The sequence below is a fragment of the Sparus aurata genome, chromosome 8, assembly GCF_900880675.1.
Source record: "Sparus aurata chromosome 8, fSpaAur1.1, whole genome shotgun sequence".
NCBI lineage: Eukaryota > Metazoa > Chordata > Actinopteri > Spariformes > Sparidae > Sparus > Sparus aurata.
In genome coordinates, this window is record NC_044194.1 from 16219740 (window position 1) to 16234728 (window position 14989).

The window sequence follows — 14989 nt, forward strand, 5'->3', positions numbered from 1 at the left end:
CTACCAGACACACCAGTTCTTGGGCCGCTACTGAATCATGACTGTAGGGCAGCACTAACAAATACATCCATTCCCCACGGAGGACCAGGCCAGGATCTGACTGCCTGACTGTCTTAGCCTCTGGTCCCAGACACAGCTTCAGCCGACCCAACAGCCAAAGGCAGGAGAGAGCGGTACACATATGCAGCTCCACCTTTAATGTGCTCTGTTTGATTATTTCATACTCTAACCAGCATTAATATCACACATTTGATAGTGTCCTTTTGTGATAACGCAGCAAATTAGTCGGCATGAGCTCTAAATTGAGCTGTGACATTTTAATACGTGCCAGCGGATGCCTCGGGTAAGACAGGCAGGAGAGGAGATAAAAACAGGTCAGGCTGCAGTTGTTAAAAGACAGAAAACGACTCCTGCTAAGTTCTGTCTCCTCATCCGCTTTACCCATCTTTTGAAAACTCACATGTATGTGAAAATAGTCAATTATACGGATCATTTCTATGTGACAGGGCTAAATTGTGCAGGTGGATTTGATGACGTTACAGGTGAAACATTATTTTGAGATATTGGGCTATCCGTAACATATCTTATTTCAGACCAGTGGATAAACAATGTCCAAAACATTTATGCAAATTAGCACATATTTAATAAGCTAGCCTCATTTCCATATCTATAGATAAGATATCTTATTTTCTTAGTCTACATAATCGACAGGGGAGGTTTAATGGTGATATCTACTGCAGTACTTTACTTACTTTTTACCATACCTTTAGAGGCCGTTTCCTCAAAATGAGGTTTTTTCTTTTTCATTCTCTCAGCCAGAAATTTCCACTTCAGTAGCACTTACATACACCAAACTTTAGAGCCTTTGACAGCCAGTGATAGACGGACAAATCACCTGCCAAGTATTTTTTGAAGGTGCCTTCCCTTATCCAAAGTGTTTTTGAGGGCACATCAGTTTATGTCTATAAACCATCCATAACCTGATTTATATAACGTTTTACTCCTCCTTTTGGCAGTATTTCCTGATTGGTGGATTGAATAAAAGAGATGTACAAAATTCCCTCAGTAAAAACGCGAATGTTGAACCTGGCTTCGTCTACTGTTCAGATTTCTATTCTGGCAATGAATGCACCTTAGTGCTTTTTAATTAGACACTGCCTCAAAAGCTGTTTTTTAAGTCTGAATCTTTGCTCTATTCACCTGTAGTGTCTCCTTTTAAAGCCATTTGGACTCACGTATAATTATTCTCCGAAGCCTGGGTCACACTCGCTTTATAATTACAGCATTTGTGTTTTGCTATCATACCCTCTTTAGCTGTCTCAGTAAATAAATGCTTCTAGTTGGGAGGAACTGAGCTGCCTGGCAACAAGAGAAAGATTTCAGACCTGTTATGTTAAATACAGTCCATAGATTGCTGTCCTGCTCTCCGGTCTTTTCACAGTCCATCCGCCACGAACGCCGGTGTTGTGATGGAGGTATAATTGGATTATACTGTGTAACAAAAGAAAATCCTCATTTAATTAACAGTTAATCAATGGCCAATTTGCCTTCCACCAGTTTTTTTCAAACCTGTAAACAAGCCACCTCACTTGAACCTGTTGAACTTGTACCATCTGTCCTCACTGAACGGTGTCTGCAGAGACGTCTAAGAGCCGCCCAGTCAACCTCCAACAACCTCATGAATGAATGATAGTTCAGCGTCTGATGTCTGACTTCATTGCCGATCAATCAGTAAGTCAATCAAACTGATAAAGTTGATGGGGAAATGGATTGTAAAGTGAGTGTCCCCTTGTCTCGTCCCTTGGCATGTCATCTGCCGCCTGATGTGGTCGATAGGGCAGAGAAGCCTAATGGCATTGTGGCCACGGCGGTGATTAGTCGAGCAAAATGAGCCCATGTGGGCCCTGCTGGCCCGTATCGGAGTGCACTAGATCAAAAAGATAGCTTCCAGCAAACTACACTGCATGGCAACTCACATCGATCTGTGGCCAGAGCTATATGTGTCTGCCTCTCTCTCTCTCTCTCTCTCTCTCTCTCTCTCTCTCTCTCTCTCTCTCTCTCTCTCTCTCTCTCTCTCTTTCTCGCTCTCATTCTCTCAGCAGCTGATGAACAAAAAACAGAACAAACTCAGTGTTATGATTGATAGCTGCAGTAACTGGATGTGCTATTCAACCCAGTAATCTCTGCTCCTGCCTCTATCCTCTTATCTCTGATGCCGTCTCTCTTTTTCTGTCATTCTCTCCGTGCAGTTGTGAATGTGCACGTGTCCTCAGACAGTGTGACTGAGCAGAGAGGCGGGGCGTCACTGGATTTCGGGGCAGACCTTTGCGTCACACACCGATGATGGAGAGGAGGAGGATGGACGCAGCGCTGCTGGTGCTGTTCCTGGGACATCTCACCGCCGCGTTGGAGGTCCCACTAGACCGTAAGGACCCAGATCACACACCACACAACACGTTCACATCAAGGAGAGCATAGATGGACTTAACTGAGGGGTCTCGGGCTGAATAAATAGTTAGTATTCTAATGAGTCGATCAACCGACGAAGTTTGACGGCTCGTCATCGATCAAAAAATGTCATTTGCTAATTAAGGACGTGAGGATTTGCACTTTTCTTTGTCAAATATGCCAGAAGAACTGTTTGGGGACAAAACAAGCAATTTGAAACAAAGATCTATCTTCTATCATCTTTATAAGTACTATAACCTTTCTGTAATGGGAACATTTCACCATCATCTGACATTTTATATAAAGAACATTTGGAGGAATAGTTCAACATCTATTTCATGTCTGTAAATCACTGCAGCCAGCCAAGACTTTGTCCAACACATATCCCTGTGTAAAACCACAACTTTTCACTTTTACTTTGTGGTTTTTACTTGGATTAAACAAACAAGAAATGAAATCTTTAGAGGTGCTGGTATGCAGATTAATATTATATTTTACTGTTGAGCGGAGCCAGACTGGCTGCTTCCGTGTTTCCAGTCATTATATTAAACAAAGCTAAGCAAAGCTCAGCTAAAATAATCCAACCAAAATGCAGTTGCTGTTTTCATCAAAATGAGAATTTGGTTGTTAAAAGTTTGGTTTTAACCTCTGTATTTCTTAATTCTGAATACCTGAATGATATGCTGAATATTTTTTAATTTATTTATCAATCTTTTGTCTATAGAATATCAGAAAATAGTGAAAAACGGCCATTATCATTTCCCCGATACTAAGGTTAAGGTTAAGAATTAGCAGCTGTTTGATATTTTTGCAAACTGAAACTGTGATTTCACTATCAAAATAGATTAGTAATCGATTAACTGAATCGTCTCAGCTCTTATCACACACAATTAACAATCTGTATTCATCTCTACACCTACAGATTGCTAGGGTTAGTTTGCTGTTTTCTGAAGAAGAAAATCTATTTATAGAGAAAACTTCAGCACACGCTGTAAACAGAACACTCCTTAGACTAGTGTTCCTCATTTTGACTGATGGGGAAAAGAAAAGAGTTTGCCAGCCTGACCTCCAACGCCGCAGCCTGACGTCTCTGTAGATCCTCTACATATTGTTTGTCGGGAGCTGTTGATCGCTGCAGGCTGGCGTTTCTCAACAGGGAGCTTTATTTAAACCACTGTTGAAGCAGATATAATGCAGGAAGAAGTGTTGCACCACTAATGTCTGGTTCTCTTTACTGTCACAATTTTCCCCTTCTTGTTTGCTGATTCTTGGGAAAAACACTAAAGTTCTGGAAGGATGTAAGTCTGCGGAGGTTGTGCTAGCAGTTTGTTGTTGTTCATTAAAGGTTATTTTTTATATTGTGTTAGATTTTTGTGTTAAAAAGTGCTGAGTGTGATTTGGAGTGGACTTTATATTGCATGCATTGATCTCTTAGTGTTTTTGTTTGCTGTTTTTGTTCCCGTGTGTTGCTGCAGTGGTAGAGTATTATTTCCATAGAGCGATACTGCAAACAGCATGAGTTCTTATATCATTTGTTTTCTCACTGTCCATTAGTTACCTCCCCTGCGCTGGCAGGAATACATTAAGCATCGGATCATTACAGCAAAGTGAAATGTACCTGAGCGTCCGCATGCTTTTTTTTTTTTCTTTTTTTTTTTTTTCATTGCTGTTGCACATGTTACGAGAGCTTTTTGTGTCTGTCAGCAATCAGCCATCTGATTTGATTAAGTGTGTTGAGTCTGCATGCAATTGGTAATGGCTGCTTGTGTGGTCAATACAACGACAGAAAAAAAAGGCTTAGTTATGCAGTAAAGGTCATGATTGAATATCGCCCTCTCTCTGATCGCTTTTAGTGCCGCAGCCGCCGACCATAACTCACCAATCCCCCAAGGATTACATCATTGACCCGCGAGAGAATATTATAATCCACTGCGAGGCGAAGGGGAAGCCTCACCCCAGGTAGGAATCTGTCAAGTGTGATTTTGCATTCATGGTGCTGTTACTAAGAAACATACTCCAGGTCTAGATTGAGCCACCACCTGTCACATTTCAGAGAAAAGCTTCAGTTTATTGCAACTCTCCAGAAAATCAAGTTTAAAAGCTTTTGTTATTCAGACTTTATAAGTAAAGTTGGTATTTTACTCCTGCACATGCTGCTCTCACCAGATGCCAAGCTAATGCTTTGGAATCTTTTTCCCTTCATGCCATCTTCTTCATTTGCACCAACACTGCATGCACACACATAACCTTATGCGTGCAAGGACCCTCATTGACAGAGTACATTTCCTAGCCCTTAACCTTTACTTTACTTTACACCAATATAACCTGAAGCCTAAAGCCAAGTCTTATGTAACCCTCAAATATCCTTTTGACGAAGTGCAGACTGGCAAATTGCAAAGATTATACGCGACCAAATCCTTTGAAATCCTCTGTGAAAGCACCTGAAAACGTGAGTACATAAGCAACAATCAAAGCAAAGGCAAAGAAAAAGAACATCCTTGGGTATTATTATGTACATTAAGATATCCAATCCCTTTTTAATGATATAATTATTATTATAAAAAGTAATCTGCATCATTAGGACTAGGTGTGATCTTTTTGCTTTTTTGTTGATCATAAAGATGTTTTTACTGACGTGAAATAGCCATTTTCCGTAGTCGTCAATATTTACCCAATGATCCCCCGGACAAAAACCTGGTAAGGTATAGATTTGGTCACAACTGAAAAATGAAAATAAAATACAATCAAGTACAGCTGTGGGGTCTCAAGCATGTTGGTGAAGTATATAATACAATGTTAGGTAGACAAAATGATCAGTCGTAATGATGTTAGATGGTGGTTCATACTATTTTCTATTAAGCTCATTTTCAGACCTTGTGTGTCTCCCAAAACCCAGATCCTAGATTCAGTCAAGATTTCCAACCTGCAGTGTCAGAAATTATGCTAATTACACATTTCCAAAATTCTTCCAGATAAGAACAATTCCAAAGCAGACAAAGTAAATCTCCATCACATGTTCTACATCTCTGCCAATTAGAAGAGGCACTGTGCTGTGTTTTATGCAGTCTGTGTGGAGTCTAATAAGGGATATAGAGTGGAATGGGGAATCATTATGATTATGTAATATTTCAATATGTGATGCCAACTTTCTGCAACTGAACCTGGTTCACTTTGAACTAAAGATACGGAAATGTCTACTCATTGGAAGAAGCTGATTGAGAGAATATGTTTTCATGGCCTTTAAATCTATTCAGTTCTTCCAGTCATTATGTTCGCATGATTATCAGAGGACACGAGCTGTTCTGTTACAACACCGGTCTGTTTTTTTGTTCCTCAGTTTCTCCTGGACTAGAAACGGGACCCACTTTGACATCGATGAGGACCCCAACGTCACCATGAAGCCCCACTCCGGGACCCTGGTGGTGGACATCAGCAGGGCGAAGGCTGAACATTACGAGTGTGTGTACCAGTGCACGGCGAGGAACAAACATGGAACTGCCGTTTCCAGCAACATAGTCGTTCGACAGTCCAGTAAGTGCAGTGCAGATTTTCATTTCTAACATTTCATTTTCTTCCATTTTCTTAATGTCATCTTTCTGACATCATTCTTTTTTTTCCCTCTTTGAACAATTAGTAGCATTTTCCGTCTTAAGAGCTCTCCTGGAAGGTAAAGGTTGCATGGAGGAGGCAGCATGTTTTACTTTGCAGTAGATAGAGCGTACAGTCCTTTGTATTTCTCCTTCTGCGTATTGTTATTCAGCCAGCCATCATCCCACTCATCTCGCCTCGTCACCTCTCGTCACCCCCATATTTCATGTCTTGTTATGCGACTCCTTATCCACTGAGGTGTGTTTTGCCTCTTCAGGGTCCCCCTTGTGGTCAAAGGAGAAAATCAAACCAATCGTCGTTCAGGAGGGTGTGTCCTTGGTGCTGCCGTGTCGACCCCCCGTCGGCCTGCCTCCTCCTATCATATTCTGGATGGACAATTGTAAGTTTTTATCTGCGTGCATGAACACATTATGACACACTGTTGTTTACAATATGTGTCCTGTGTCAAAATGATGTGTCTGCTCCTTGTCAGTGTTCCTTACAGTAAACCCCCTGAGCTTCACTTTTGTTTTTAAACATTAATATAACCCAACTTCAACCATCAGCTGCCCTGCTTGTGGCGGGGAACTAGGGGCTTATAGGAAATGTTTTCTTACTGTTGCGAAATAGAAACACAAATACTTTGAGGCTTCTAACAGTTTCAGCCCGTTGGTTTTAAAGGGTCAGTTCACCCAAATGACACGAAAGCAGTGCTAATTCTCTGCGACTTAAAGCCTCAGACTGAAAGTTCATTTTCACCTGAAAAACATCAAAACAATTTCACCACAAGTTCTGTGTCGTAGCTGCTGTGGAGCTTTCAATCCATCATGACTGGGCAACTCTGTCTGCTGAGGAAGATCATGTGATCCAGCTGAAAGCTCCAGAACAGTTGAGATCAAGAATAAACTAAGTAACCTCACTCTTTGTTTAGGTTTTGAGATACAACTCTCTGATCCTCAGATCATATTTTTAGTACACAGTTATCATGGGCAAACAAATTCAGAATAATAATGTTAGTGAGATATTGTATATTATAAAATCTGAGAAAATAAACAAATTGCTGTCAGTCTATTATATATCTTTAACTTTGTCTACTGTGTGTTTCATTTCCTTTTGGCAAATGGATCACACTCAAAATGGGAGTGAAGGGAGTAGAAAGACTTTGAAGGCATAACTTTGGCTGATTGAGTCTGATTTCTGTAGAAAATCATTTAATAAGAACAATTAAAATGAATGCGTGGTGAAAAGGCAACAAGATGAACTGATAAACCAATGATCCACAAGGTTTAACATCCGGGTTTATTTAAAATGATATTATCATATGTGTATTAATAACTATGAATATCATTATTTCATTTTTTGTATATATAATTTAATCATAACATGACATCCCTATAAGAGGTAATTGGACTTTCATTGTTGGTTCTCTGCAAACATTGACAGCAGCATCTGTTTCAAGAAACAGTGTCCCATCGATTTTGGATTATCCATCCAACACTATTTCTGTAATAATAATCTGTCATCTAAATGTTTGTAATCAGCATCAATTTACTCTTCAAATAAAGCAGCTCATAATGTAGCAGCATTAATGACAGGAGCCTTTATTTTAATCTCTGTATGCCTCAAATATTTACTTTGCTGTTCGTTTCAGACTTCCAGAAGCTGCCTCAGAGCAGCAGGGTGTCCCAGTCCCTCAACGGAGACCTTTACTTCGCTAACGTCCTCCGAGAGGATTCAAGGAACGACTACATCTGCTACGCCCGCTTCCCTTACACACAAACCATCCAGCAGAAACAACCAATCACTGTCAAGGTCCTAAACAGTAAGTTTGACTGTGGGTGTGTGTGAGAAGCTAAAGGAAACACACTGAAGGTGTAATGAGCGAGCAAGCAAGCATAACTGAGATGACTGGAGTGTGAGGCAGCTCATTTACAATCGTGTGTGTGCTGGCATGACTGCGTAGGAGGAAAACAGCATTTCCTATCTGTGATTTCATCCTCAGAGACGCCAGCGGTCGTCATCCCACTGAAAAGACATATTGTCAGAGCATTCATGGCTCCCCGCTTACTATCTGCCAGGCAGGCGTTCATTATATTACTTCTGTGAGATGCACTGTATACGCACACTCCACCTACAACAAAGACTGCTCTCATTCAGTCGAGCATTTCGCAGCTGACATGCAGACAGCCTGTTCCCGAAAGGAAAGATTATAATCATTTGAGTTTTTAAGTCATTTAAAGTCATTTTTTTAAAATTTCTGAACGCTCTCATTGTTAAGTTGTCAACACATGTGTTTTTGTCTGTTTTTGTTTTTTTTTCCTCCATGTCTGATGATTTCAATTTGCGGCGTGTTTGATTTTTTTCTGTTGTGTTTACAGTGGATGCAATCAATGACACAATGGCAGCTTTTTACAATGACACTGATTTGTTTAGTGGTGAGTTGTGGCACCCTCTAGTGTTTACCCCCCTCTGACCTGGAGCTCCAAACTCTTAGCACCTTACCTACTAACACTAACCCTTCGACCCCGTCAACCCGAGGCTCTTTACAGTCTCACTGATTTATTTAGGGGTGACATCTGGCACCCTCTAGTGTTTACCCCCCGACATAGAGCATCAAACAAGAGCTGTCACCCACTAACATTAACCTCCTGAATCCAAGAATCCAATTTAATTCTCTGTCCCTCTGTCACTCCTGCTCTATCCAATCAAACTCCTTCTGATAACCACTCACTTCCTATAATGATCTGCATGACAATTCCAGAATCAACTGAACTGATTGAGTCTCTTAACATTTATACAGTCTTGGGCTTTTGAAACAATGGGCCTCATTCATGAGCTGTTACGAACAGATTTGTTCTTAAGTCCCACTTACGAAGGAACCTCTTAAGAACAACTTAAGAAAGAATCTAAGAAGATTCTTAAGAAGATATTGGTGAATGAGGCCCAATGTTTTGATTTGAATTTAAAAAAATGTAAACAGATTTACTAAAAATTAATTTGACTAAACCAAACCTTTGAAACATAAATATATTTAATTTCTCCTTTCTGTTTGCCTTTCCTTCTGCCAAATATCCAGCTGCAGTCTTCATTTTCATAATCACTCGTCCCCCGCTGCCCTGCCTAATTTTATAGCGCACCTACTTAATCATTTTCTTCTTACTTCATTTCTCATTGTACAGAAGATCTTTAAATTAGTCTCTTTTGTCTGAACAACACCACACATTGGCTAATGCGACACATTCAAGCACATGCCAGGGTGTTAAGTTATCATCATCACCATCATCATTAACATGTAGTCTCATTGTTTTATTATCAGTTTGGTTCTGTAGCAGAATGCAAGTCTCTTACTCTCCATTCTACTTTAGGTTCACTTTAGTCTTTATTATAAAGCCAGAGGGCGATTATTTGACAATAAACACCCGTAGAAAGCAGTGCAATAAAACACAACATGGCTATAAAATTTACAACCAGCCATAAAATATGAGAGATAAAGTGGCTGAGTGCCTGAGGAGAGATTTCATCATACCAAAGCAAAGAAAGGATCATGAATGTAAAGGGCCTTTATCTTCACTCTGCTGTGGACTCAGTTGGTAACAGTTTTCTTCGTGTGGCTGCAGAAGAGCCAGCAGATGAGAGGAAGCCAACCTTCCTCGTCCCATCTGGCAACTCCAGTTCCAAGACAGTGTTGAGAGGACAGGTGCTGGAGATGGAGTGTATCGCCGAAGGACTGTAAGTGAAAGAATCTGCCATTACTGCAGTTCTTAAAGCCTTGAGTGCCCACCTGCTCGAGTGCCATAATCACTCCTTGTCTCTTCCCTCCCTCCTTCTCATTGAATCCAGGCCCACCCCCGAAATCTCCTGGACCAAAGTGAGCAGTGTCCTACCGGCCAAGCGCACATCTTTCCTCCACTACCAGAGGACCCTTCGCATTGTGAACGTGTCAGAGTCAGACGCCGGAGATTACCGCTGCACCGGCCGGAACCCACTCGGCTCGGTGCACCACACCATCCACGTCACGGTCAAAGGTGTGTCTGTGATGAGCTGCACAGAATCCCATCAGGCCGTTCGCTCACCATGTGGCAACAGAGTCACTCCTTCTGCCTGTCTCTTCATTCTCCCTCCATCTCATAATTGATTTATGCACAGATGCCAACAGGGCAGCGTGTTCAGTGATTAATTCTCCAGCCTTCTGCTGTGCTCTCTTCTATTTTCAGCTGCTCCATATTGGATCAGTGGCACTCCAAGGAACCTTGTTCTAGCACCGGGAGAGAATGGAGTGCTGACCTGCAGGGCCAGTGGCACGCCCAAGCCCTCCATCACCTGGGCCATGAATGGCATCCCCATTGAGAGTGAGTGCAGCCTGCTCCTATGACTCACACTCTCCTAGAGAACACATTTTCATTCTGGAGATCACTGGGCATTGTTTGTTGACATGATTTTGTTTTCATATCACAGATTGTAAATACCTTTGTGCTTTATACCATTTCTACCCTATATTTAATATGATGATACCTGAGTTTGACAATCCTTGAAGACCCATAGAATAAACAAAACTTCTCAGACATACTGACATACTGACATAACATGAAGACAGAGGTGTCATTTAAGTCATCATGTGTTTATTAAAACAGCAGCTTGAGTTGACTCAAGTCTTCATCTTTGCAAGGAAGTAACTACAACAAGCCAAGACCCCCGTAAAATCGTCATGTTGATATGACATGTACTTTTTGGACAAGTTCAGAAAGCAAAATACAATGGAATACAGAGATGCCGGAAGGCAGATGTTTATGTTTTGTCAAGGCCAGGCTAGTTTTCCCTCCCTGATTTCACTCTTTATGCTAAGCTAAGTTAACCAGCTACTGGCTGTAGCTTCATATGTAGCATACAAACATGAGAGAGAAATCATATCGCTCTCCCTTAACAAGGCAATTAACTATTAGCAGCCATGAGAGAACTCAGCGGTTAGTACAAGTACAGGTTTCAATAATTGATGCTGCGGAGTAATTTTGGTTGGTGCTCAAAAAGTATTAAGGCTTGATACCCAGCCTTCCATGTGGGATGCATAAATGAAAGCCAAAGTTATCTGTTTGGCCAGTGCCCAGAAAGCTCCTTTCAGCATGTTTAAAGCCTTTTGACAAGATTCATCCAGAAGCCAGAGTTAAAACTGTAACCCTGTTGTCCATGAACAGATTCCCCTAAGGATCTCAGCAGAAAGGTAGAGGACGACACCATCATCTTCACCGATGTGCAGACTGGATCCAGCGCTGTCTACCAGTGTAATGTCTCCAACGACTACGGTTATCTCCTCTCCAACGCCTTCGTCAATGTGCTCTGTGAGTTAATTACAAGAGACCCATTTGCATTAGAATGCTGTTTTCCATGTGCATTGATTTCTGGAGAGTAATAACATGGCAATGATTACTGCTGCGTCGCTACAGCCGAGCCGCCCAGAGTGCTGACACCAGCCAACAAAGTGTACCAGGTCATCAAAAATCACCGGGCTCTGATAGACTGCGCTTCTTTTGGGTCACCCATCCCTAAAATTGAATGGTGAGTTAATGAACCTCCAGCAGAGGAAAGTGTTTTATGTGTGTCTTTAAAAGCTCAAAGCGTATGCCTTTCTGTCTCAGGTTCAAAGACAGTCGTTCCAGCACCCTGGATGGAGACCCGTACATCCATCATGACAATGGGACTCTAGAGATTCAGGTAGCTCAAGCCGTCAACAGTGGGAAATACACCTGTGTGGCCAGGAACATCCTCGGTATCTATGAGAACCACATCTACCTGGAGGTCAAAGGTGAGAAAGATCCTGTCATCATATAAAACAGGGAGTGCATAATACAAGCTTATACCTCACGTAATGCTGTTGATGCTGAAATATTTAAACATTTCTGTTTACAGTGACTAAGTTAAGCAAACCCCACCTGCAAAGGGTAATCTAACAGGGATCGTTTGTGTGAATTCTTTTTACAATATCTGCTGACACATTTTAAAACAAAGCCTTGGTCAGAGCATATGTAAAACCAATTGGTGCTCTTTTTAAAGGGCACATCATGTAAACAACTGTAACCAGAAATGGAATAATAAGTTACATCTTCTCACCTAATTGCATTTCTCCTACTTTTATCACAAAACAAGCTATTTATTGATTTAATGTTGGTGTTCTACTATAATATGCATCAGTGTCATTAACATTTTAGCAATTATGTGATTGATTTATCCATCAAAGAAATGAAAGAGGTCTTGTTTACACTCATGACGCCTGATTGTTTTACATTTTTTTATTTCTGTTACCCATTCAAACTTAATTGAACCTCTCGGTCCCTCTCTCATCAGAACCCACCCGGATCCTGAAGCAGCCGGAGTACAAAGTGGTCCAGAGGGGCAGGTCCGTGGTGTTTGAGTGTAAGGTGAAACACGACCCGTCACTCATCCCCACCATGACCTGGCTCAAAGACGACGGAGAGCTGCCTGATGATGAGAGGTCAGAGCTTCTGACGTCTTAGACCGTTAACACTGTGTTTGATGGATAGATATTGATATATGTGTTCTTTGTGTTCTTTACCCACCATAACTCCGAATATAAGCCTGTTTTGCTATAAAATGTGCAAACATGTCGCTTTAAAGTACAACACAAACCTATGTCAGGTCTTGCAAACTGCTATTCTTTGTATCAAGAGTTTTGTCTTTGTTGTTTTGCTTTTTCCAAGTTTTCCCGTTGTGGTGCTGAGCCATCCGTTACATGCTTTGTTTCCAGATTAATCGTGGACTCGGACAGCCTCACCATCACGGATGTGACGGAGAACGATGCGGGCGTGTACACCTGCATCATGAACACCACGCTGGACCATGACTCCGCTAGCGCTGAGCTCACTGTTGTCGGTAAGTTCAGCTTTGCAGAAGCTCCATTTCACTGACTCATAAAACAAACTCACAAATTATTAAAGGTCGTCCGGGAAATGTGAATCCGCCCAGTAACATATAAAGCAGATTGCTTCTCAGCCCTTCAAGGTTAATTGCCGGAGAGTTTACTCAGAAGCGGATTTAGTCAGCTATCGTGTCAGCAGCATGAATATTTGATTGTTACCTCCTAAGCGAGCCAGATAATCGTCTTTGTTTTCTTCTGGCTGACTGACCACTAAACTCACATTTTCACTCCCACCCTCCTACCTGGCAGAGGTCACACCGACACCAGCTGTTGTCTCCGGTAAACCTGCAGCACACATGAGCACCCAGATGTGCTCTGCTGACACGGCCTTGTGTTGTTTGTTGGATGTTTTCTGTTTAGTGAAGCATGTTGTGTCCTGAAGATTTGTTTTTGACCATCATAGAGCATTTTCGATTCTTTATTTTTTCATTTATTGGTGTTTTTTTCCCTTAGATTTTCCTCTAAATAAATTGGATGTTTTTGTGTGTTTGCCAAAACCCTTGAAGTTCGTATGCTTTAAATCACTGATGCAAACCTTAAACAGTTTCCACGCACACTTGAATGCAGAGATCATTTGTAAACAAACACGTCCTCGCTGCACCACTTGGGATCTTTTCAAATGCTCAATTTCCTCATCACTCAATTATTCCAAGCATGTGTTCCTCTTTATCATTACAATATCTAAACATGAGCTTCAATTTAGCCTCTCTGGTGAGCCTGAGAATCTGTTTCATGCAGAGCGATTATGTGTGATGCTCAGTTGAGCGTCACTAGATTCATATGCATGATGCGGTCTGCATGTGCATCACAGAGCAAATAACATCCTCAAATTGAAAGTGTGAAGGAATAGAGGATTAATTTAAAGGTGTGCTTGTTTTTTGTTTTTTTTTGCTTTTATTGTGATTCTGGTGTCATGAAACAGAATGATGTAACCGCATATCCACTCTTTTGCTTCATCTTCTTGTGGCATGAACCTTTCATATTCTGTAACTGTAACTGTGTGCTGATGCTCCTGCCTCTGCTGTTTCTCCACCAGAGCGACCTGATCCCCCGACTGACCTCGAGCTGACGGATCAGAAAAAGAGAAGTGTTCAGCTCACTTGGACTCCTGGGGATGAAAATAACAGCCCTATTCAGAGTAGGTCTTAAGAGCATGTGCGTGTGTGTGCGTGCGTTGAGTGTACCTTGATGTTGGCTTGAATTGACAACAAATCTCTCTCTCCTGGCTCTCCAAACATGATGAAGGTACAAAACTAAATCTCTGGAGTGTCCTTTTGATTAATTATGTCGTTGGCATTTAGTAGACTCCCCTAAGCAGCGTGTGGGGACGTGTGAACAAAATCAGAATGATCCACAATTATTGAGTCTCCATAATTACAATCATCCAATCATATAGTTTTGCAAGAGTTGGTGAAAAAAAAGAGAAAAACTCTCCAAAGCTATCGTCTAAGAGGTGCAGTCTTTGCTGCAGTGGCCCTTTGCAGCATTCAGTCAGTTGGTTTAGTCACAGAACATTTTGAATACAACAATGCTAAAAGAACATATATAAATGCATCACTTGAGGTTTTTCTTCCCATTTCAGGAGTTGAAGAAAAAGATTTAGGACTTTTTTGTGCAACCAAAAGAAGTACATCTCTCAGATTCTGAGCACATAGTTGTTCAAATCCCTGAGCAATTTTCCTTTGCAAAGATAATCCATACACCTGACAGGCGTGGCATATCAAGATACGGATTAAACAAAATGATATTATCAATCATAACACATGTGTGTCACAGTGAAAGAGAGGAAAAATATATGTATCAGGGGCTGAACTGTGGACTTCAGATATGCATTCTTTGATCACAGATACCCTCAGGGACAGGGAGGGGGACCAGTAAGTATTTGGTGTGACCATCATTTCTTCGTGCAGTGCAGCACATCTCCTTTGCATCAAGATGATCAGGTTGTTGATTGTGGTCTGGATATTGGCAATAAGTCGATCCAGAGCGTGCAAAACATGCTCAATGGGAGACATTTGTGTGATG

The 14989-nt window shown here is 41.4% G+C and overlaps 1 protein-coding gene across 19 annotated transcripts in view; it reads left to right on the forward strand.

The window, feature by feature from the left end:
* Nucleotides 1-14989, forward strand: part of LOC115586262 (neuronal cell adhesion molecule-like) — an 86788-nt gene that overhangs the window by 56140 nt on the left and 15659 nt on the right. For 8 of the 19 annotated variants that reach the window (XM_030425125.1, XM_030425141.1, XM_030425130.1 and 5 more), the window contains exons 3-19: nucleotides 2250-2425; nucleotides 3735-3746; nucleotides 4302-4407; nucleotides 5786-5979; nucleotides 6314-6436; nucleotides 7688-7858; nucleotides 8415-8471; nucleotides 9654-9765; nucleotides 9877-10061; nucleotides 10251-10385; nucleotides 11226-11369; nucleotides 11475-11586; nucleotides 11667-11833; nucleotides 12373-12520; nucleotides 12794-12918; nucleotides 13214-13243; nucleotides 14001-14102. In XM_030425125.1, the coding sequence (XP_030280985.1) occupies nucleotides 2341-2425; nucleotides 3735-3746; nucleotides 4302-4407; nucleotides 5786-5979; nucleotides 6314-6436; nucleotides 7688-7858; nucleotides 8415-8471; nucleotides 9654-9765; nucleotides 9877-10061; nucleotides 10251-10385; nucleotides 11226-11369; nucleotides 11475-11586; nucleotides 11667-11833; nucleotides 12373-12520; nucleotides 12794-12918; nucleotides 13214-13243; nucleotides 14001-14102 (2008 nt within the window). In that variant the 5' untranslated portion in view covers nucleotides 2250-2340. The remainder of the gene's footprint in view (nucleotides 1-2249; nucleotides 2426-3734; nucleotides 3747-4301; nucleotides 4408-5785; nucleotides 5980-6313; nucleotides 6437-7687; nucleotides 7859-8414; nucleotides 8472-9653; nucleotides 9766-9876; nucleotides 10062-10250; nucleotides 10386-11225; nucleotides 11370-11474; nucleotides 11587-11666; nucleotides 11834-12372; nucleotides 12521-12793; nucleotides 12919-13213; nucleotides 13244-14000; nucleotides 14103-14989) is intronic. The other 11 variants (XM_030425131.1, XM_030425143.1, XM_030425137.1 and 8 more) reach the window with 5 other exon arrangements.